Raw genomic sequence first — 18,827 nt, 5'->3', positions numbered from 1 at the left:
AGATAGAGGGTGACGGAGGACAATCTGTCTCTGGGCGAGGGGTATGCAACATAATTTAATGACAAGATAACCTGGACATGTTTTCTTTGAATATATGTACCCTGATTTATTAATGTCATCCCATTAACATTAATAAAAATTTATTTTAAAAAAATAAATAAATAAAGCCAGTAATGCCCCCCCCCCCAAAAAAAGAAAAGAAAACATTTCCAGGTTATCTTGTCATTTAGTTCTGTTGCATACCCATCACCCAAAGAGAGATCGTCCTCCGTCACCCTCTATCCAGTTTTCTTTGTACCCCTCCCCCCTTCTCCCTCCTCCCCTCCCCCCACCCCCCCGTAACCACCCCATGCCTGACCATGTCTCTTAGTCTCGTTTTTATGTCCCACCAATGTACGGAATCCTGCAGTTCTTGTTTTTTTCTGATTCACTTATTTCACTTCGCATAATGTTATCAAGATTCTACCATTCTGCTGTAAGTGATCCGATGTTATCATTTCTTCTAGCTGAATAGTATACCATGATGTATATGTGCCCCATCTTCTTTATCCAGTCTTCTATTTTTTTTTTATTACAGTGATTAAAAGCCTTTAAACAAACTCTTGGCCAATACAGCAAGAATCCATAAAAGAGTAGTGTCCTTAACATGTTCACCAAGTCCAAGTTGGCCCCATCACCATGCCAAATTCCTGAAAAATGCAACCCAACCACAGTTCAGTCTGTTAGGAGCTGTCACAGGGTGCAGGAGTCCAGGAAAAGTGCACATCCAGGAAAAATCCTCATGGCACTGGAATTGTTGTCACCATTCTATACTTTGTAGCTCATGTCCAAGTCCCAATGACCGCTTCTTCTAGCTGGTAATGATTCAAGTAGACTGGAAAAGCCATTTGCAGCATGCGTGGATATGGAGCTTCTGTTCTCCTCTGCCTGGAGAGATGAGATCAGGTTGCTTTTCCCTGGAGCTCTGCGACTGTGGCATGGTAAAGAGAACCTTGGGATACACTAAGCTGGGTGGCAAAGGTAGATTCATAATAGAAGTTGGCAAAAGGGGGAAAGAGAGCTCTAAATTAGGAGTAGGTCCCAGCCTGAAATATGAGTGGCTGCTCCGTGAATTGAGTAGACACATGACTGCAAGCCAGAGAATGTCTCTCCCAACCTGCCTTGCAGCTAAATATTGGCCATGTGATTATGACCAATGGGAGATGAGTGGAAATAGGTGGAAGCTTCTGAGGTACACCCTTCTCTCCCTCTTTCTTCTTCCCTGCGGCTGGAACAGGCTTGGGAGCGCACTGAAGAGGGCCACACCTGGTGGCTGGTGACGCAACAAGACAGCAAGGATCCTGGGTCTATGGGCCGTTTCCTGGAGAACCATCTGACCTCCTCAAACCCTCGCCCCACCCAGATGAAACCCTTCAATCCACGGAAATTGGGCTTTTGTTAAAGCAGTCGAATCGATATCCTAATACCGCTACGCTCATTCCCAGAAGTTGACTAAACCGAAGGAATGGCTGAGGAGGAGCTTTACCAGAGTTCCTGAAATCCTACCCAGAGGCCATGCCTGAGCTGCAGCTCTAGTATGTTTAGAACTGTGACCCCCGTTCCCTCTGATATCCCCAAATACTCGTAATTCCTGTACCATCCCACTCGTTGGGATGGTTTGCACTTCGCTGTGTGGTATGTCTCCAGGGCCATGTGGCTAGTGCAAGGAGGATACCATCGACAGGAACCCCCGTTCTTCAGTCAAGGAGCCTACTTCCCGCTAGACTGAGACCATGATATGCATGACCTAAGTAGATGTCTTCTCTCCACTTACAGGGAGTGCAGCTAGGAAGTCTTTCTTTCTTTCTTTCCTTTTTTTTTTCTTTTTTTTTTTTTTTTTTTTTTTTTTTTTTTTGTGACAGAGCCAGAGAGAGTCAGAGAGAGGTATAGACAGGGACAGACAGACAGGAACGGAGAGAGATGAGAAGCATCAATTCTTCGTTGCGGCACCTCAGCCGTTTATTGATCGCTTTCTCATATGTGCCTTGACCGGGGGGCTACAGCAGAGCGAGTGACCCCTTGCTCAAGCCAGTGCCTTGTGCTCAAGCTGGTGAGCCTTGCTCAAATCAGATGAGCCCACACTCAAGCTGGTGACCTCGGGGTCTCGAACCTGGGTCCTCCACATCCCAGTCCAATGCTCTATCCACTGCGTCACCGCCTGGTCAGGCAAGTCTTTCTTTCTTAAAGTAGTTGTGAAAAGGACAATTGAACCATAGAAAAATGTGAGCACCACAGACAGAAGTTGTACCAAATAAAAAGTAAACATCATACAGGTAAGAGAATGTTTAGGAATGATCAGTATTTGGAAGTCAGCGGTTATGAATTCAAATAATTTTGTAAATGTTCAACCACTGGAAAACTTTCACAATGCCAGGTGGCCAATTGTTTCTAGATAAAAAAAAAAAAGAAACAAAACACTATTTGTATATATTTAAACGTAAGAAAACCCTCTCTCATTGCTGATAACATCTCAGCTCACTGAACAAAATAACAGAGTGCGAGCCTGTTGCACCACCCGGAACTCACTTCCTGGAAATTTGTAAATACCAGACCACAGAGCTTGACTAATGACTTTGGACGTGATGCCCACAGTGCGTCTTTCGAGAGCTGGCTGGTGTGGGAAAGACCCAGAGGTCTGGTCCTTATGTCACTGTCTTTGGTGCTGAAAACCACCAGACAAGTGAGGCAATGGAGGACAGAGATGACACAGATAGAAAGGGTAAGGCAGGGCTGGTGAGGAAGAGGGAAGGCCGTGAGAGGAAGGGAGAACTCTGGTTGTCCATGAAGAATTGTGAGTTTTCTTTCCCCCACACTGAGGCAGGAGTGGAGAAACCAATAACCTTTGAGCGTCAAGGCTCAGATTTGAGTTCTAACTCAGCCCAGGACCTCTGTGAGCTGACTTCTCAATAAAATGTACTTAATGAACGGATGCTCCACTCACCTGAGGGGTTTGAAGTAAAGAGGCAATAAGATATCCAAAAAAATATGTCAAACACTTTGCCACACAGGTGACAATGTCTGTCATGAGAAAAGACGCTGAGATGGCCTGCATGTTATCACTCGCAGTTCTTTTGTCTGGATGTGAAGACTAGCTTCAGAAAAAAGGAGTCTCTTGGTTCAGATGATGGGGAATAGTAGTTATCAGAACTACGGTAATGCCTGACCAGGCGGTGGTGCAGTGGATAGAGCGTCATACTGGGATGTGGAAGACCCAGGCTCAAGACCCCAAGGTTGCCAGCTTGAGCGCGGGCTCATCTGGCTTGAGCAAAGCTCACCAGCTTGGACCCAAGGTCGCTGGCTCAAGCAAGGGGTTACTCGGTCTGCTGAAGGCCCACGGTAAAGGCACATGTGAGAAAGCAATCATCAATGAACTAAGGTGTCGCAACAAAAAACTGATGATTGATGCTTCTCATCTCTCTCCGTTCCTGTCTGTTCGTCCCTATCTATCCCTCTCTCTGACTCTCTCTCTGTCCCTGTCAAAAAAAAAAAAAAAAAGGACTACAGTAATAGCAAACATCACATTTTCCGTCCTTCCTGGCACATGATGAGATTGGTGCTCTCGGTCCTCTTTCAAGTTTGGTATGACCATGTGACTTGTCCTGTTTTGTTGATTGTGGAGGCCTGCGTTGTGATGAAGTTTCCATCCCCCTTAGTGACCACAGGGAGCAGAGCACTCACCTGTCCCCCACCCTCACGGGCTGCGTAGCAAAAATAAACTTTTGTTGTATTAAAAGCCACTGCAATCTTGAGGTTGTTACTGCAACACAAGCTGTATCGAGTACATTTTATTTCCTGTATTCTTGCTGCTCCGGTATTTGGGGTGTTGCCCCTGGAGAGACTGCTCCTCCTAGGGCTAGCTAATGCCTGAAGATTGCAAACAACTCCCGTGACAGCACACCTTTGATACACAAACCAACCCAGCCACACTCACACCTGCAACTACATCCTTTATCAAACTCACACACCATGCCAATGCTCCCCCTTCCTGACTCACCACAGGACCAGGTGGGGGACAGCTAGGAATCACTCCTACAGCCAGAGTCTGCGGAACGAGCCCATCCGCAGCTGGCTCAGTGTGCCTGCCCTGCTTACCTCATCCCTTCCTGAGAAAACCCCACCAAAGGCCTGCTGTCCCCTGCCCTCTGCCTCAGACCAGCTCTGGTCCTTTCCCTGGGGCCCTTGGTGACGTGCCACCCCTCCCGTGTCTAGGAATCCTTGAGTATCAACTTCTTCCTTCACAATTATCTGGGTCTGTCTTACCATTCCCGATTAAAACAAATCCTGGGCACATTTTTGGCACAAACTTGGCCCATCCTGATGGACACGCTGGGAGGGAGACTGGGATTGGCATCGGGCATGCTGGATCTTCTCACCCTCGTCCTATCCTCAGAGCTCTGCTTTCCTCTGGGCTAGGCTCCGCAGCAGATGGGCTTTCTCCGAGTGGGCGGGAGATGGTCCCACGCATCCTGGCCGCCCAGAGGCAGGAGGTGGTCTTCATTGCTGATTCCAGCAGAAGAAAAAGTTGTAGGGAAGACTCGGATTGGCCCACCTTGAGCACGTACCATCATGGGACAATCTCTGAGGGACACACATACTGATCAAGATTGAGCCATATGCTCACCCGTGACCGGGCAGGTTGGAAAGTGATGGGCAGGCAGGAGCACAGTCGCCACCGAGCTGTCACTGCCCTTTTGTAATGGGGTTTGGATCCCCAAAGCATCTGCACCGTAAGGACAGTGCACAGACGGCTGCTCCTTAACAGAGGCAGCCAGACAAGTACTGAAGGAACTCCCTTTGAAATCCACAGGTAGGCTTTTAAAGGGTAGGGTCAGGCCAACCAGAAATACGGTGCCTACAATCCGTCTTTCCTAAGAGTGGAAATGTGAGGTGAAGGGTAGCAAACATTTATTGAATATTCCAGTTACTGAATACTGTCTGGATGTCACGCACCAAGATGGTTCCGTTCAGGTGGGTCTGGCAAAAGAAATGTCCAGCTCTCCAGACACCTACGTTGGCTCCCTGCTGCAAGTTAGTGTTTTACAGAGGCACACAGGACAGGATTTAAGTATCATCGTGGGCTGCAGGGAGTGGAAGAAAAACAGGGGAATGAATTCACAATTGACAAAGCTCTCAACCTAAAATAGTGGGCCGCCTTCCACGGTCCGTGGACTCCTGTCATTGAATGTAATGAACGGAATGTTCATTCCCTGCAGAAAGGGGCCACGGCTCCCACCAGACTGTCAGTGGACTCGGCCCCCACAGGGTTAAGCACGGACACTGGAACAGAAGGGAGCTGGCTTCCAGGAGCTGGCAGGCAGAGTGGAGCCTGGGGTTGCTTTCTTGACTTCCCTGGTGTCTCACCAGGAGGGCAGATTTCTTATCTCTACTTCAGTTCCCGTATTTTCCAAATGGAGCTGAAGTCACAGAACTCTATTTCCCTGGCAGAGTCCTGTGTGGCAGGGAAAGCTAGAGGAATCTGGGCCCAAGTCCTAATGAGGCCATTTACCAGCAGGTGACTTAACCTCGATGAGCTGACTTCCTCATCGACAAAGGGAGGATAACATCGTCACGCCAGCTGTTAGAGTAGATGAAACAATGAATTCAGAGCTTTCTTTTTGCTTCCCATTAATAATCAAAGCGAACATTATCGAGTCCTTCCTATTTGCCCTAACGGTGCCAAGTGCTTTCAGGTACGTTATGTCCTTTCATCTTCACGAGCCTATAGAGTAGGTAATATTATTATGCCCATTTAATTTTAAAAAGGGAGGGGAAATTAAGAGATTTGAGGCTTAGAGGTCAGGCCGTTACCACTGAGAAGTGGAGCCGCTTCCAACTTTGGCTGTATGACTCGGGCCCGTCCTAACCCAGCTTCTCTATCCGTCTTCTTGCTCACCCCCCCCCCCCCCCCGCCCACACCACCCAAGAGGCCACAGCAAAGCGCTCAGATAGCAGCTGCTGCCGCCACAGCGACCTGGGGGACTAAGGGGGTTCCACAGAGTCCCTGTGATGTGCCAGGTATCCGAGATGATCTTGTTTGGTTACTTTAAGGAGTGCCTTGTGACAAGCACATCCTGACCACCGTGCTGGTGCTCTGCAGTACATGACAGGCAGACACACGGACGGCGTAGGGTCAGGTGCCTGGTTTCAGGTCACACTGTGTCATGGGCTTAGCTGGGAATTAGGAAGTTGGGGTCACCCTTACAAAGGAGAGACAGCGCTAGCCTAAGGCAATAAATCCAGCCTGACAGAAGCTACGAGAAGCAGGACTAGAATTGTGAGGTTTTCAGAAAGGTTCTTTATTCCCAATCACCCACTTCTTTGCTCTGGAATGGCTGCATTGTATCAAAGGGGCCACAGCTTCCCGGCGAAGGGGACTGGCCCCCACTTCAGACTGCCTGTGTGGCAGGCAGCTCAGCAGGGCTGGGGGGTGCGGGAGGGCTCCGAACACAGGGCAGGTTCCACAGCCTCCGCTCTGTGGGTCTGCCCGGCTCCTGGCACAGGCAGGGACCGCTGGTTGCCCACCTGACCCCCACATGGGTTTCAGGGCTGGGAATGGACTAACGAGAGCTGATGCTGAAAGGACTAACAGACGAGCTCCAGTCCGGCCTGAACCGTCCGAGCAGCCAGGCAGCAGCTGCCGCACCCGCTCCTCGCTCCACCACGGTGACTAAGGCGCCCGCGGGAGCCTTTCAAATGCGGAGGCTTCTGCTCACCAGCTTCTGAGAGAGAAATATGAGTGAGGAGCAGTGTGGGCATGCTGCTTCCTCCCAATCCAGCTGCGCCTTCTGGATGCTGGCCCTGTCCCCACCATCCTGCCTGCTGCCAGCTGCAGCTGCTGGGCCGGCGCAGCCCGCCTGGTGTCGGGAGGCTCCGTCGCTGATGGCACTGGGGCTGGCAGCTGCCCGGGGTCATTTGCTGGCCACGGCAGAAAGCTGATCTCGGATGCGGCCCAGCCCATCCAGCATTGTGTCCAGCGTCTCCTTACTCAGCTCCACGGTGACAGCTGAGACAGGGGGTGTGTCCCCACACAGACTGGGATCTTCCTGGATCTGAAAAGAGAACATGGTCCCCAAATCAGAGCTGCTTCCCTTCCTGTTGCCCTGTGGGTGAGCCCTGGACCCGTGAGCCCCCACCCTGCTCAGGGGAACCGCTGGGAGGCGACAGACAGTGCCAGCTCTGGAGTCGTTCAGCAACTGGGAGGGGAGATGTCTCAGAGGCTGGGGGTCAGCCTCCACCTGCAACGAGGGCCCAGGGCAGGTGTGAGAGAAGCCTCAGCCCCCTCAAGCCACTGACTCAGCCTTCTGGTGAGAAAACATCATGTGTCTGTGTCAGCAATTTATGCACTGGGCTTGAGGGGTGCATGAGAATCCAGTGGGACGCAGCAAGAATATGGGAGTGCCGGTTGGCTCAGTGGTAGAGCATCGGCCTGGCGCGCAGAAGTCCCGGGTTCGATTCCCAGCCAGGGCACACAGGAGAAGCGCCCATCTGCTTCTCCACCCCTCCCCTCTCCTTCCTCTCTGTCTCTCTCTTCCCCTCCCACAGCCAAGGCTCCATTGGAGCAAGGATGGCCCGGGCGCTGGGGATGGCTCCTTGGCCTCTGCCCCAGGCACTAGAGTGGCTCTGGTCGCAACAGAGCGACGCCCTGGAGGGGCAGAGCATTGCCCCCTGGTGGGCAGAGCGTCGCCCCCTGGTGGGCGTGCCGGGTGGATCCCAGTCGGGCGCATGCGGGAGTCTGTCTGACTGTCTCTCCCCGTTTCCAGCTTCAGAAAAATACAAAAAAAAAAAAAAGAGTACAGGAGTGGACAACAGTAGGTGTATAAAGAACTCCACACTGCCTGAGGAGAGCACGTAGACTATAAGACTGCACAAATAATGAAGGCCAGCAATTTACAAGATTGTATCATTCTTTTGAGTTAATAAAGCTACTGTAATGATCATAACCTGCATGTCTTTTTTTTTTTTCCTTTTTGCGAGAGAGGGACGGACAGACAGGAAAGGAGAGATGAGAAGTATCAACTCATAGTTGCAGCATCTTAATTGTTCATTGATTGCTTTCTCATAGGTGCCTTGACTGGGCAACTCCAGCTGAGACTGTGACCCCTTGATCAAGTCAGCTCAAAACTGTGACCTTGGGCTCAAACCAGCGACCATGGGGTCAGGTCAGTAATCACATGCTCAAGCCAGTGACCTTGGGGTTTTGAACCTGAATCCTCAGTGTCCCAGGCCGATGTTCTAGTTACTGTGCCACTGCCTGGTCAGGCACCTGCATGTCTTTTATCATACGAACTGTAAACCTACTTTTGCCAACAACTACATCACAACTGTTACTTATATTTATTTACATCCTTTAAGGCCCTGGCCGGTTGGCTCGGTAGTGGAGCGTCAGCCTGGCGTGCAGGAGTCCTGGGTTTGATTCCCGGCCAGGGCACACAGGAGAAGCGCCCATCTGCTTCTCCACCCCTCCCCCTCTCCTTCCTCTCTGTCTCTCTCTTCCCCTCCCGCAGCCAAGGCTCCACTGGAGCAAAGTTGGCCTGGGCGCTGAGGATGGCTCCATGGCCTCTGCCTCAGGCACTAGAATGGCTCTGGTTGCAACAGAGCAATGCCCCAGATGGGCAGAGCATTGCCCCCTGGTGGGTGTGCCGAGTGGATCCCGGTCGGGTGCATGCAGGAGTCTGTCTGGCTGCCTCCCCGTTTCCAGCTTCAGAGAAATACAAAAAATAAAAATAAATAAATAAAAATAAAAAGTAAGCTTTACTACCCTTAGCACCCTTACATTTTCATTTCCTTACAGATGTTGATTTTCTGTGTCTGGTTAAATAAATACAGCATTCCATTATCTAGTTTTAATTCAACAAACCCTTAAAACGAGTATGTTGCTTTAAAAGGTTCCAGAGAAGAACAGTGAAGTGAAGAGAACACCAGCGAGGCAAAAGCGTGAGAACAAGATGAAGAACTGACACTTCTCCACCTGCTACCGGGAGCCCCGACCAGCCACGTCCCAGCAGCGGGGGCCTCACCGTCCTGGACAAGAAGGTGGCTACAATATCCCGAATCATCAAGGCAATCTGAAATCTGAATGCATGCTCTTGTTTTTCTATTTTTAATGTTTTATTGACTTTATTGGGGTGACGTTGGTTTAATACAGTTACACAGGTTTCAGATGCACATTCTACAGCATGTCCATGGCGCTGTCTACCATCCCGAGTGCCCTCCACCACCCACCCCTCCTCTTCCTCCCCGCTCGCCCTCCTCTGCCTCCCCCAGCTCCTCTTTCCTCCTGCAACCCCAGCATGCTCTTGTTGTTAAGGCTAAACTTTCCTGTAAGCGTATGAGGTAACCTTCAGGCATGGACAAGTGATCTTTAAAGTGTTTTGTTGTCCCTCCTCTCAGCGTGCACCCTACTGTGCCTATGTTAACGCAGCAGCACGCATACACTGTGTAAATCAGCAAGCACTGGGGAGCTGAAGATCTTTAGTTATGGAGTCAGAGAGCCACCCCTTTGGAGACTGGCACTGTCGGCCCCCAGGGGTGCCGAGTCACTGCCGCCCCTTCTCTCCTCCTGGTGAGGATGACAGTGGACGTACCTTCAGCTGGAGCAGGCAGGTGGGGACGGCCATGCGGCTGATGCTGTCTGAGGCGGTTCTGATGTCCACTCTCCAGTCCAGGTCGACCAGGCGTGGCAGAGAGACTGCGGAGGGGACAGCTCAGTCAGAGCGGACACCGCCCGCGTCTTATCATCATTACTATTTCATTTATCATTTATTCCGAGACTTTACAATAAGTAGTTGTAAGGGCTGTATATGTGTAAAGCACCTGGTCCACACAACAAGTCTCTAACGGAGAGAGCAGACGGGGTCCAAGACCCCAGCAAGCCACGGGCCCGCCCTGCTCCATGCCCCCTGCACTTAGCTCTGACTCACAGTGGTAGCGTCTCCAGGCTGCCGCCCAAACACCCAACCCTCAGACGTCAGGACAAAATGAGGAATGACAAGACAGAGAAGGTGAGGCTGTGGCCCGAGTCCTAGGAAACGTGGAGCTTCAACAATAGCGGGAAGAGTTTTCGTTTGAGAGGCAAACTAGACTTGGCTTGAAGGTGGGCTCCACCACTTGTCAAACCTTTGAGCCTGTTTCCTCATCTGTAAAATGGGGATAATCTTAGCCCAGCTCCCGGGTTCTTGGAAGGACTGAGTTAATGCAGGTAGAGTTCTTCAGCATAGCGACTGGCTCAGAGTAAGTCTTGTGATCATTTATTAAACATCCACTTTCAGTCAATCTTTCAAACTAATTTCAATTATGGTTTTTTCCCTAATAGAAATATCATTATTTTAAGTATTTTACTTACTACTTTGGATATTTCTCTTTATTTTTTTTAACAACATGCCTTTAATGTATTAAATTTATAATCAGAAAAATTAAAAAGCAGAATTAAAGAAAAATAGCACCTACTGTTTGGTTTGGGGTCAGGTGAGTTCACTTTGACTTTTGGTTAAAAACTCTGGCCCCCTGAGATTCAGAGCTGGGCTGGGAGGAAGGGGTGAGGAGGAAAAGGCGGAGTTGGTACTCACTCAGATCTTTTTGGGCTTCAGTTCTCCAAGTAGATCTGTTTGAGAGGAAAAGACGAGGTAAAATGACGGAGAAGGGGTAAAAATGGAGTTTTCTGATAACGAGTGTGGCCTGCTCCCTCTGATCTGCAAACCTGTCTTGACCCCCTCACAGGAAAGGACCACAGAGATAACCTCATCCCAATGAGGACCTGTCTGTTTGTCTTGCAAAAAAGCTCAGTGACTCTAAGGCCACAAATGCTGTTAGTGAATTTTCACAACGTAATACAAAGGAAAGGCTGACTGCGCTGTCATCTCACTGTGCCGTCACTCTGCAGACAAAATGGAGACAAGGTCAACCGACTGCTTCTACTGACATCTACACACGATGTACTGCAGCCGATGCAACCCACGCCCCAACAGGCCTGTCTGACGCTGCAGCGAACAGCAGCACAGTGAGGGGCCCGGCCGTCAGAATAACACATAGTCATGCATAAGGAAGGTTCTTAATAAACAAAATCCTGTGCAAACAAGCATTATCCGTTATTACTATCAGAGAGGTCTAACCGGCTGCTAGCCAGCAGTTCATCAATTCTGATTAAATTGTATGTGTTGAAAAGGATTTGCCCAGCCAAGAAAATATACAGATAAATAACAGAAGAAATAAAACGACCATTAACATACGAACAAGATACTGACTGGAGTAGCAAAGCTGTAGAAGCTGACATGAGGTACCCTTTGCCACGCGTGAAACGGGGAAAATGCCCTTGGTAATGGTGAAGGTCAGGGAGAATGGCACACTCGTGTCTGACTTGTATCAAAATAGTGGGAGCAATCCTTCTGTGCCTGACTTGAACCTGAAGCCAAAGCCTCTGCACACCCACGGCCTTTAGCCCAGGACGAGGACATGCAGGCAGGCGAACAGTTTGTTCACCTAGGTGAAGACGGCCAAGAGTGGAAGTGCCTGACGCTTGGGAATCTCTTAATTAAATTACACAGCATTGCTTTATTATACAATGGAATATGTTTAGCCATTAAAAATGTTACTGACGGTAAATATTTGACCTGAAACAATATAAACGTTAAGACTGTTAACTGCAAACAAGTAAGTTATGAAATGGCACCATTCCACTGTGCTTAAAGCACAAACGCCCACCTCTCTCCACATGGGAATGGAAAAAATAAACAACCCTGAAAGGCTCGCCCCTCAGGAGTCAATGCTGCTGAGCCCTGGGTGGGAGGGCTGTGGGTTTCTTTTCCCTGATCTGTGTTTGCTTTCCAAGAATGAACATCTTATTTCTAGAACAGGAATAAAATAAAATATAAGCCTTACGAGGCACTCTCAGGAAACGGGCACTTACACATGTTCCAAGATGATTTTTGTCAACAGGTGTTTGAGGTTCTGGTGGAAACTTTCAGGGAAGAGAGCCAGAATCGCCTCGGTGGAGGACAGGTCGCGGAAGGCCGCCAGCCTGGTGAGGCGGTGCAGGGCCCGGAGCAGCTGCGGAGACGGGGGACGTGGTGAGGATGGCCAGGGGCCGGGGCGGCGAGGACGGCCAGGGGCCGGGGCGGCGAGGACGGCGGGCAGGGTGGCTCCGTGCCCCTGCCTGCCATGCACTGCCAGTCCCTCCGCCAAGGCCCATGTGCCTCCGCCTGTCCCTACGTTCACCTGTTGCTTTAGAAGACAGGTGCAGCCCGGACATAGGAAGTTGTCCACTTGCCAGAAACGCCACGTGCAGGTGAAGAGGTAGAAAAGTCCCCTTTCCCACCGCAGATTCTGACCGCAGTTAACTTCCTAGCCCAGTGCTTTTTCAACTGGTGTGCTGCAGAATTTTTAAAATGCACTACCTATTGAGTCAGGGACACTGACCTCTTTTCCTTTAGACCAGGGGTCTCAAACTCGCGGCCCGCAGGCCACATGCAGCCCGCCCACCAATTTTGTGCGGCCACAGACTGGCCCGCAGACTAATCCACAAAGTTTGATTAGTCTGCGGGCCGCACAAAATTGGTGGGCGGGCCGCATGCGGCCCGTGGGCCGCGAGTTTGAGACCCCTGCTTTAGACTGTCAAATACAAAAATGACAACAGCCAACACAACAGCAGCCATCCAGGGTGAACGAATCAAAATTATACCTATTGTTTTTGTCAGATCAACAAAAAACATATTTTTTGGCTGCAGAATTTCAGTAATTAGTTTATGTTTCTTGAGATAAAAAAAAAGGTTCAAAATCGCTGTTCTAGCCTGTTCCCCTGGTAACTCAAGAGGAGTGGGAAGTCAGCTGCGTTACTAGGCAACGCTGCACCTACCCACTGCCTCTGGACAGGAGGAGGGGTGGGGTGAGGCCACAGCTGGAGCCCCCTGAGTACGGGTGTACGCCCCGTGCCCGGACCTGTGTGCTCACAGAACTGTTACCAGAGATACAGGCTCCTGTGGGTTTGGGTGCTGAATCCAAGGTGGTGGAGTGTCATGACCAGGCCCCTAGGTCACCAGGGAGGACAAAGGAGCCCACAGCTGCAGGCTGGCTGTGTGGCAGAGGAGCGCTAGGTGCTAGGACCGTCTTCCACGTCCTCTGTGGCCAAGTGTGCCTGTGGCTGTTTGTGAGTAGGGCAATGCTCAGCCGGCCCACAGAAGCCCCTCTGAGGGTAACTTCCCTGCTTTAGGGCTCTCTCTCATGCTGGGAGGCTGCTCAGCAGCACATTGGTGCAGCCCAGAGGAGTGGCAGTTAGGGGACACATGTCCCGGCCTCGCTGCCCTCCAGGGGACAGTCTGGGGCGCGTTCCACACGGTCCTCACGGGCCCCTGAGAGAGAGCCCCCAGTGCCCCCTGCGGTCAGCACTGGCTAACACTCACACTTTCATCACGCTCTCTCCCTGGTTACTTTTCTCCACTCTCCTCTGTGCTTTCTAGAGTCACCTCCCAAGTAACTAGCTGCACCCAGGTATTTAAAATCTTTGCCTCGCAGTCTACTTTTGGGGATCCCAACCTAAGTATCCAACTCAATTCCATAATCTTATTTCTGCCTTCTGCTCCTCCACAGCTAACTTCAATGAACAAAGCTCCACATGAAAAAATATAAGAAGAAGAACATAAGCCAGTTTGGATGAATTCCTGTGTCAGAAAACGTTGTGTCCGGCAAAAAGAAGGCTGTGAGTGCTACGTAATATCAATCACGTCACTCCTCCGCTCGGCCACCAGCTGGGACCAGGTGGGGTCCGGCCGCAGGCGCTCCCTGCCAGCACTCGGGCCATGCAGCTTCTGTCTAGGGACTTGAGAAGTTTACCCCCCTGATCCAACCGACAACTAATAAGTGCTGGCAAGTCACGGGCTGGGAGAGAAAATCATAAAAGGCTGGCTTTTGGCCACACTCTCTAGGTAACAAGTCTGAAAAGGAAATGGCTGGGAGCTCTGATTCTGGGTAAGTTCTCCCATCCATCCCTCATTTGCAACAAGGAAATAAAGTTCAAAACAAAGATTTTTTATTTTATTTTATTTATTCATTTTTAGAGAGGAGAGAGACAGAGAGAGAGAGAGAGAGAGGAGAGAGAGACAGAGAGAGAGAAGGGGGGAGGAGCCGGAAGCATCAACTCCCATATGTGCCTTGACCAGGCAAGCCCAGGGTTTCGAACCGGCGACCTCAGCATTTCCAGGTCGACGCTTTATCCACTGTGCCACCACAGGTCAGGCCAAAACAAAGATTTTTAAGTTCACTAACATTAAAAAAAAAAGTCTGTTTTAAGTTTGCTTTAATGTCAACAGACACTTAAGGGGAAAAATTTCCTTGGACACAGCCACGAGTGGGAGGTCTTGAAAGGGACTAATGAGTTGAGAGCCCAGGGGCCAAAGGTCATTCCTGACCACACTGACCTGCTCTGCCTCCTCCAGGGTCACGGACAAGCTGGAACACGTGACATCCAGGAGCTTTTTCGAGCCCAGGGCCGAGCTGGGAAAGCTCTCTTGGCATAGCTGTCTGACAACATCCTTCGAGGAGGCCTACAAATTAATTCACAGATGGAAAAAAGAAAATAAACAGTCATTAAAAATTTATGTTTTAGAACATAACACTCTATATTATGTCATCTTGTGACAGCTTTGAGACTCAAGATTTAAAGGTACATAGGACAACTTCAATTCTGGGAAGATGGACGACAAATACTTCGCCTCACTCCTCCTGCTAAGCACAACTAACATCCCTGGACGCTGTACAGAAAACAAACCTACGATGACTGGACGGGGAAGGACCTGCTGTGGCCTCATGACTGAGGAAGGACATGGTGCTTCTTTTCGGTTCAGATACCCAAGACTTGGAGCTGAAGAAGTGGGCAACCAAAATGCCAAGGGGTGCAGAAGGAAAAAAGCTCCAACAAATGCCTGCTCTCTCCAGCCAAAGCTTCAAGAAAGAGGAAGCCTAGCAAAACAGAAAACCTTAGATAATAACCGCTCAACTCCTGCCAAACAGTACAGAAAGAACTGTGGCCCAATCCTCACCCATGTCAGCAAAGTCCAAGTGGGGAGCCTAGACTTCTACCCTTGTCCCCACACCCCTGCTGCAGTGGTGTCAGAGAAGGTAAATTGGAAGCTGGGACCAAGCAAGGAGCCCCTGCCAGGCAGCAACAAGTCCCACCACCCTGGGGAGTTAGCAGAGGCTGATCCTGAAAAGGAAAAACTTTTCCAAGGTGTGTGTGTGTGGGGGGGGGGGCAGTCAAGAAAAAAGTCTTGAAAGCAATGAGAGAAAAATGGTATCATATCCATAAGGGAAAAACAATTAGAATGATAGCAGACTTCACACCAGAAACCATGGAAGCAAGAAGGAAGTGGCACGATATTTTTCAGGTACTAAAAGAAAAGAGCTGACAACTGGAATCCTATACCCAACAAAAATATACTTCAGGGATGAAGAGGAAATCAACACATTCTCAGATGAAAGAAGACTAAAAAAAGCTGTCAAAGACCTACCCTAAAAGAATGGCTAAAAGAAGTTCTAACAGAAAGGAAATAATAATAATAATAAAAAATCTTGGAATACCAGGAAGAACGACACTGCAAAAATTAATAAATATAAAAGGCTTTCCTTCTCCTCTTGAGTTTCTAAATTCTATTGGAAAGTTGAAGCAAAAATTACACAATGTCCAATACGGCTTTAAATGTATGTAGAGGAAATATTTGAGACAATTATATTATAAATGAGGGGAGGTAAAGGGGTATTAACAAAGGCAAGATTTTTATGCTTCACTCTAACTGGTCAATTGATGACACTGATGTAGTAATTAAGTTATGTACATAAATGCAAATGTATTCTGAAACACTACAGATGAATCAAAATGGAATTCTAAATAATGTTCAAATAACCCACAAGAAAGCAGGAGAAAGTAAAAAGAAACAAATAGTACATGAAAACAGACAAACAAAAAAAAGTACTACAACAGACTTAAGCCCTAAGAAAATGATATTAGTTGTAAATGGTCTAAATATATCAATTAAAAAACAGCAATTGACAGTGTGGATTAAAAAATATGACTGAAACAAATGCTGTCTGTAAGAAGCTCCATTCAAATACGATAGAGACAGGCTAAAAGTAGAAGTATAGAAAAGGATGTATCATGCAAACATTAATCAAGGGAAAGCAAGAGTGGTTTCATTAATATCAGATAAAAAAAATTTTGTAGCAGAGAAAATTACCAGTGACAGAGAGGAACATTATATAATGATAAAAGGTTCTATTTAGCAAGAAGACATCCTAAATATGTATGCGTGTAACACGAGAGCTGCAAAATATGCTAAGCAAAAAGAGACAGAATTAAACAAAAAAACTGACCAAAAAATAAAGAAATAGACAAACCCACAAATAGAGTTGGAGACTTCAACATCTCTCAACAATGTATAGAACAACTAACTGATTCTCAAAATAGACACAGAAGAACTCAACAGCACCATCTATAAATGTAACTGACAGTTATGGAACACTACTCAGTAGCAGCAGAACATACATTCTTTTCAGGGATGCACTGAACATATACCAAAATAGATCACATTCTGGGCCATAAAACAAACCTAAACAAACTTAAAAGAACTGAAATCATAGAGTGTTTGTTGTTGGTGGCCACATGGAATCAAACTAGAAATCGATGACATAAAGATGACAAGAAAATGTCCAAACACTTGGAACCTTACATGCTTGTAAATAATCCACTGATCACATAAGAGGTCTCCAGACAAATTTTTTAAATTGCACCGAATGAATGAAAATGAAAAACAACAGCCCCAAATTTCTGGGTCACAGCCAAGGCAGGGCTGAGAGGAAAGTGTAACAATTAAATACATACATTAGAAAAAAGGAAAAGTTTCAAATCAATAATCTAAGTTCTCACCTCAAGAACTTAGGAAAAGAAGAGCACCCTAACCCAAAGAAAAAAGGAAGAAAATAAAGAGAAACAAATGAAATTGAAAACAGATTTAAAAAGAACTCAATGAAACAAAGAACTGGTTCTTTTAAAATATAACTAAAATTCACAAACCTTTAGCAAGACTGAAAGAGTTCAAGAGGAAACACAAATTACCAGTATCAAGAATGAAACAGGGCACATATCACAATAGACCCCACAGATTTGAAAAGAAAAACGAGAATAACTACAAACAACTCTATACAAATAAACTTGCCAGCTTAAATGAAATCAATTCCTCAAAAAACAGACTACAATTTTGCCAATATGAAACTGATAATTTGACTAGCCCTAAAACTATTAAAAGGACTTTGAATTTTAAAACTCCCCAAAAAGAAATCTCCAGGCCCAGAGAGTTTCACTGGAAAATTCTAACTAACACTTAAAGAAAGAACTAACTAATTCAACACAATCTCTTTTAGAAACATGGGCAATATTAGAATGATCATGTCAGAAGTAAGGGTAGTCATTACTATTGAATAGGAGAGTACGGGAAGTAATGGAGAACTAGAGGGACTTCTGGGGTACTGGCAATGTGTCAGTTTTTGACCATGATGGGTGTGTACTAAATCATTAAGCTGTGCACTTATGACTTCTGCACTTTTCCGTGTGTTACACATGAATAAAAAAGTTTATTCAAGAAAGTCCATACAACGAATTGGCATGGGGGGAACATGAGGAGGAACAGCCATAATGAGGGTGAAAGGGCATTCTGGGAGCTGAGAGCTCTAGGTTTCCAGTTCCAGCTGTTACTTCATTAATTCGTCCAACAGCTACTTATTAAGCATATGCTGTGTGCAAGGGGTTGGGGATACACTTGTTGGCGATACATTTGTGAATAACATAGATGGCGGATACGAGAGAACACTGGGGAGGTGGTTAAAACAGAGGGAACACTGTATGGACCAACAGTGAATGTTGCGCCAAGGATGATGAACGTGTTCCACACACAATTCCTGAGTCTAATTAACTCAATCCTCTCCGGTTTTTTGTTGTTATTGTTTTGGGGTTTTTTTAAGTCCCTCACGGTTCTTAAATTCTGGTAAAAGAAAGATTAATGGACACAAAATATCAGCGAGTGACAAGAACTATTGATACAAAAGAAGATAAAGCCGCCCCTTACTATAGGTAGAGTCAGAAGAGGAGAAGCAAATGATCCCAATCCGTCATTTCATTTGATCCTTACAAAAAGCCCTATGAAGTATGTCCCTTTCAAGTTTACAATCTTTCAAGTGATTATCAGGAGAATTTCTTGGCCCTCACATAGGTCAAAGCAAGTACAAAAACCCTGGGACCTCGGAGAGCAAAGAATGGACACTTGCGCTGGGGTGGGGGGAGAGGGGGCCCCGCTGGGCGCACGCAGTGGGGAGTATTTCTCCACCACTAGCGCACAGGGCTGGACGCAATCTGAACTGGCCGCGGGGACCACCCTACTGCACCGACCACGGAAGCCAGCCCCAGAGACTATCAGTAGGAGGCATTGGTACACCGCCTTCACAACCGTTACCTGTTTGTTCCCGCACCATTGTCAGGATGGCATTAATTTTATTCCTTCTTTCAAGCAGTTCAGAGAGGTGCAACGATTTGCCCGGCCACAGAGAGACAATGGCAGAGCTGTGGCTCAAATCACAGTCCATTTATCCCGATTCCTACTCTGTCTAAAATTCCAGGGACAAAGGGCCGCCTCATGCTGTCCCCATCCTTCAAATTTACCTTCAGCAGGATCTGGAGTGCTGCAAAATCTTCCGTAGTCAACGCAGCCATTTTCCCCGAAATCATGTGACTGCCTCACTGGTAAAAACGCGGTCAC

The 18,827-nt window shown here is 47.9% G+C and overlaps 1 protein-coding gene across 1 annotated transcript; it reads right to left on the bottom strand.

Annotated features, from left to right (window-relative positions):
• Window positions 1-6,320: 6,320 nt before the first annotated feature.
• Window positions 6,321-18,827, bottom strand: COMMD9 (COMM domain containing 9). Its single transcript, XM_066360531.1, has 6 exons — window positions 18,731-18,827; window positions 14,445-14,570; window positions 11,942-12,081; window positions 10,605-10,639; window positions 9,624-9,727; window positions 6,321-7,088 (listed from the first exon to the last, which is right to left on the bottom strand). The coding sequence occupies exons 1-6, from the start codon at window positions 18,794-18,796 to the stop codon at window positions 6,948-6,950; spliced, it is 612 nt and encodes a 203-aa protein (XP_066216628.1). The 5' UTR covers window positions 18,797-18,827; the 3' UTR covers window positions 6,321-6,947.

Source organism: Saccopteryx leptura, chromosome 1 (genome assembly GCF_036850995.1).
Source record: "Saccopteryx leptura isolate mSacLep1 chromosome 1, mSacLep1_pri_phased_curated, whole genome shotgun sequence".
Taxonomy (NCBI): Eukaryota; Metazoa; Chordata; class Mammalia; order Chiroptera; family Emballonuridae; genus Saccopteryx; species Saccopteryx leptura.
The sequence above is the reverse complement of the archived record's forward strand: the minus strand, read 5'-3'. Positions and strand labels throughout refer to the sequence as shown.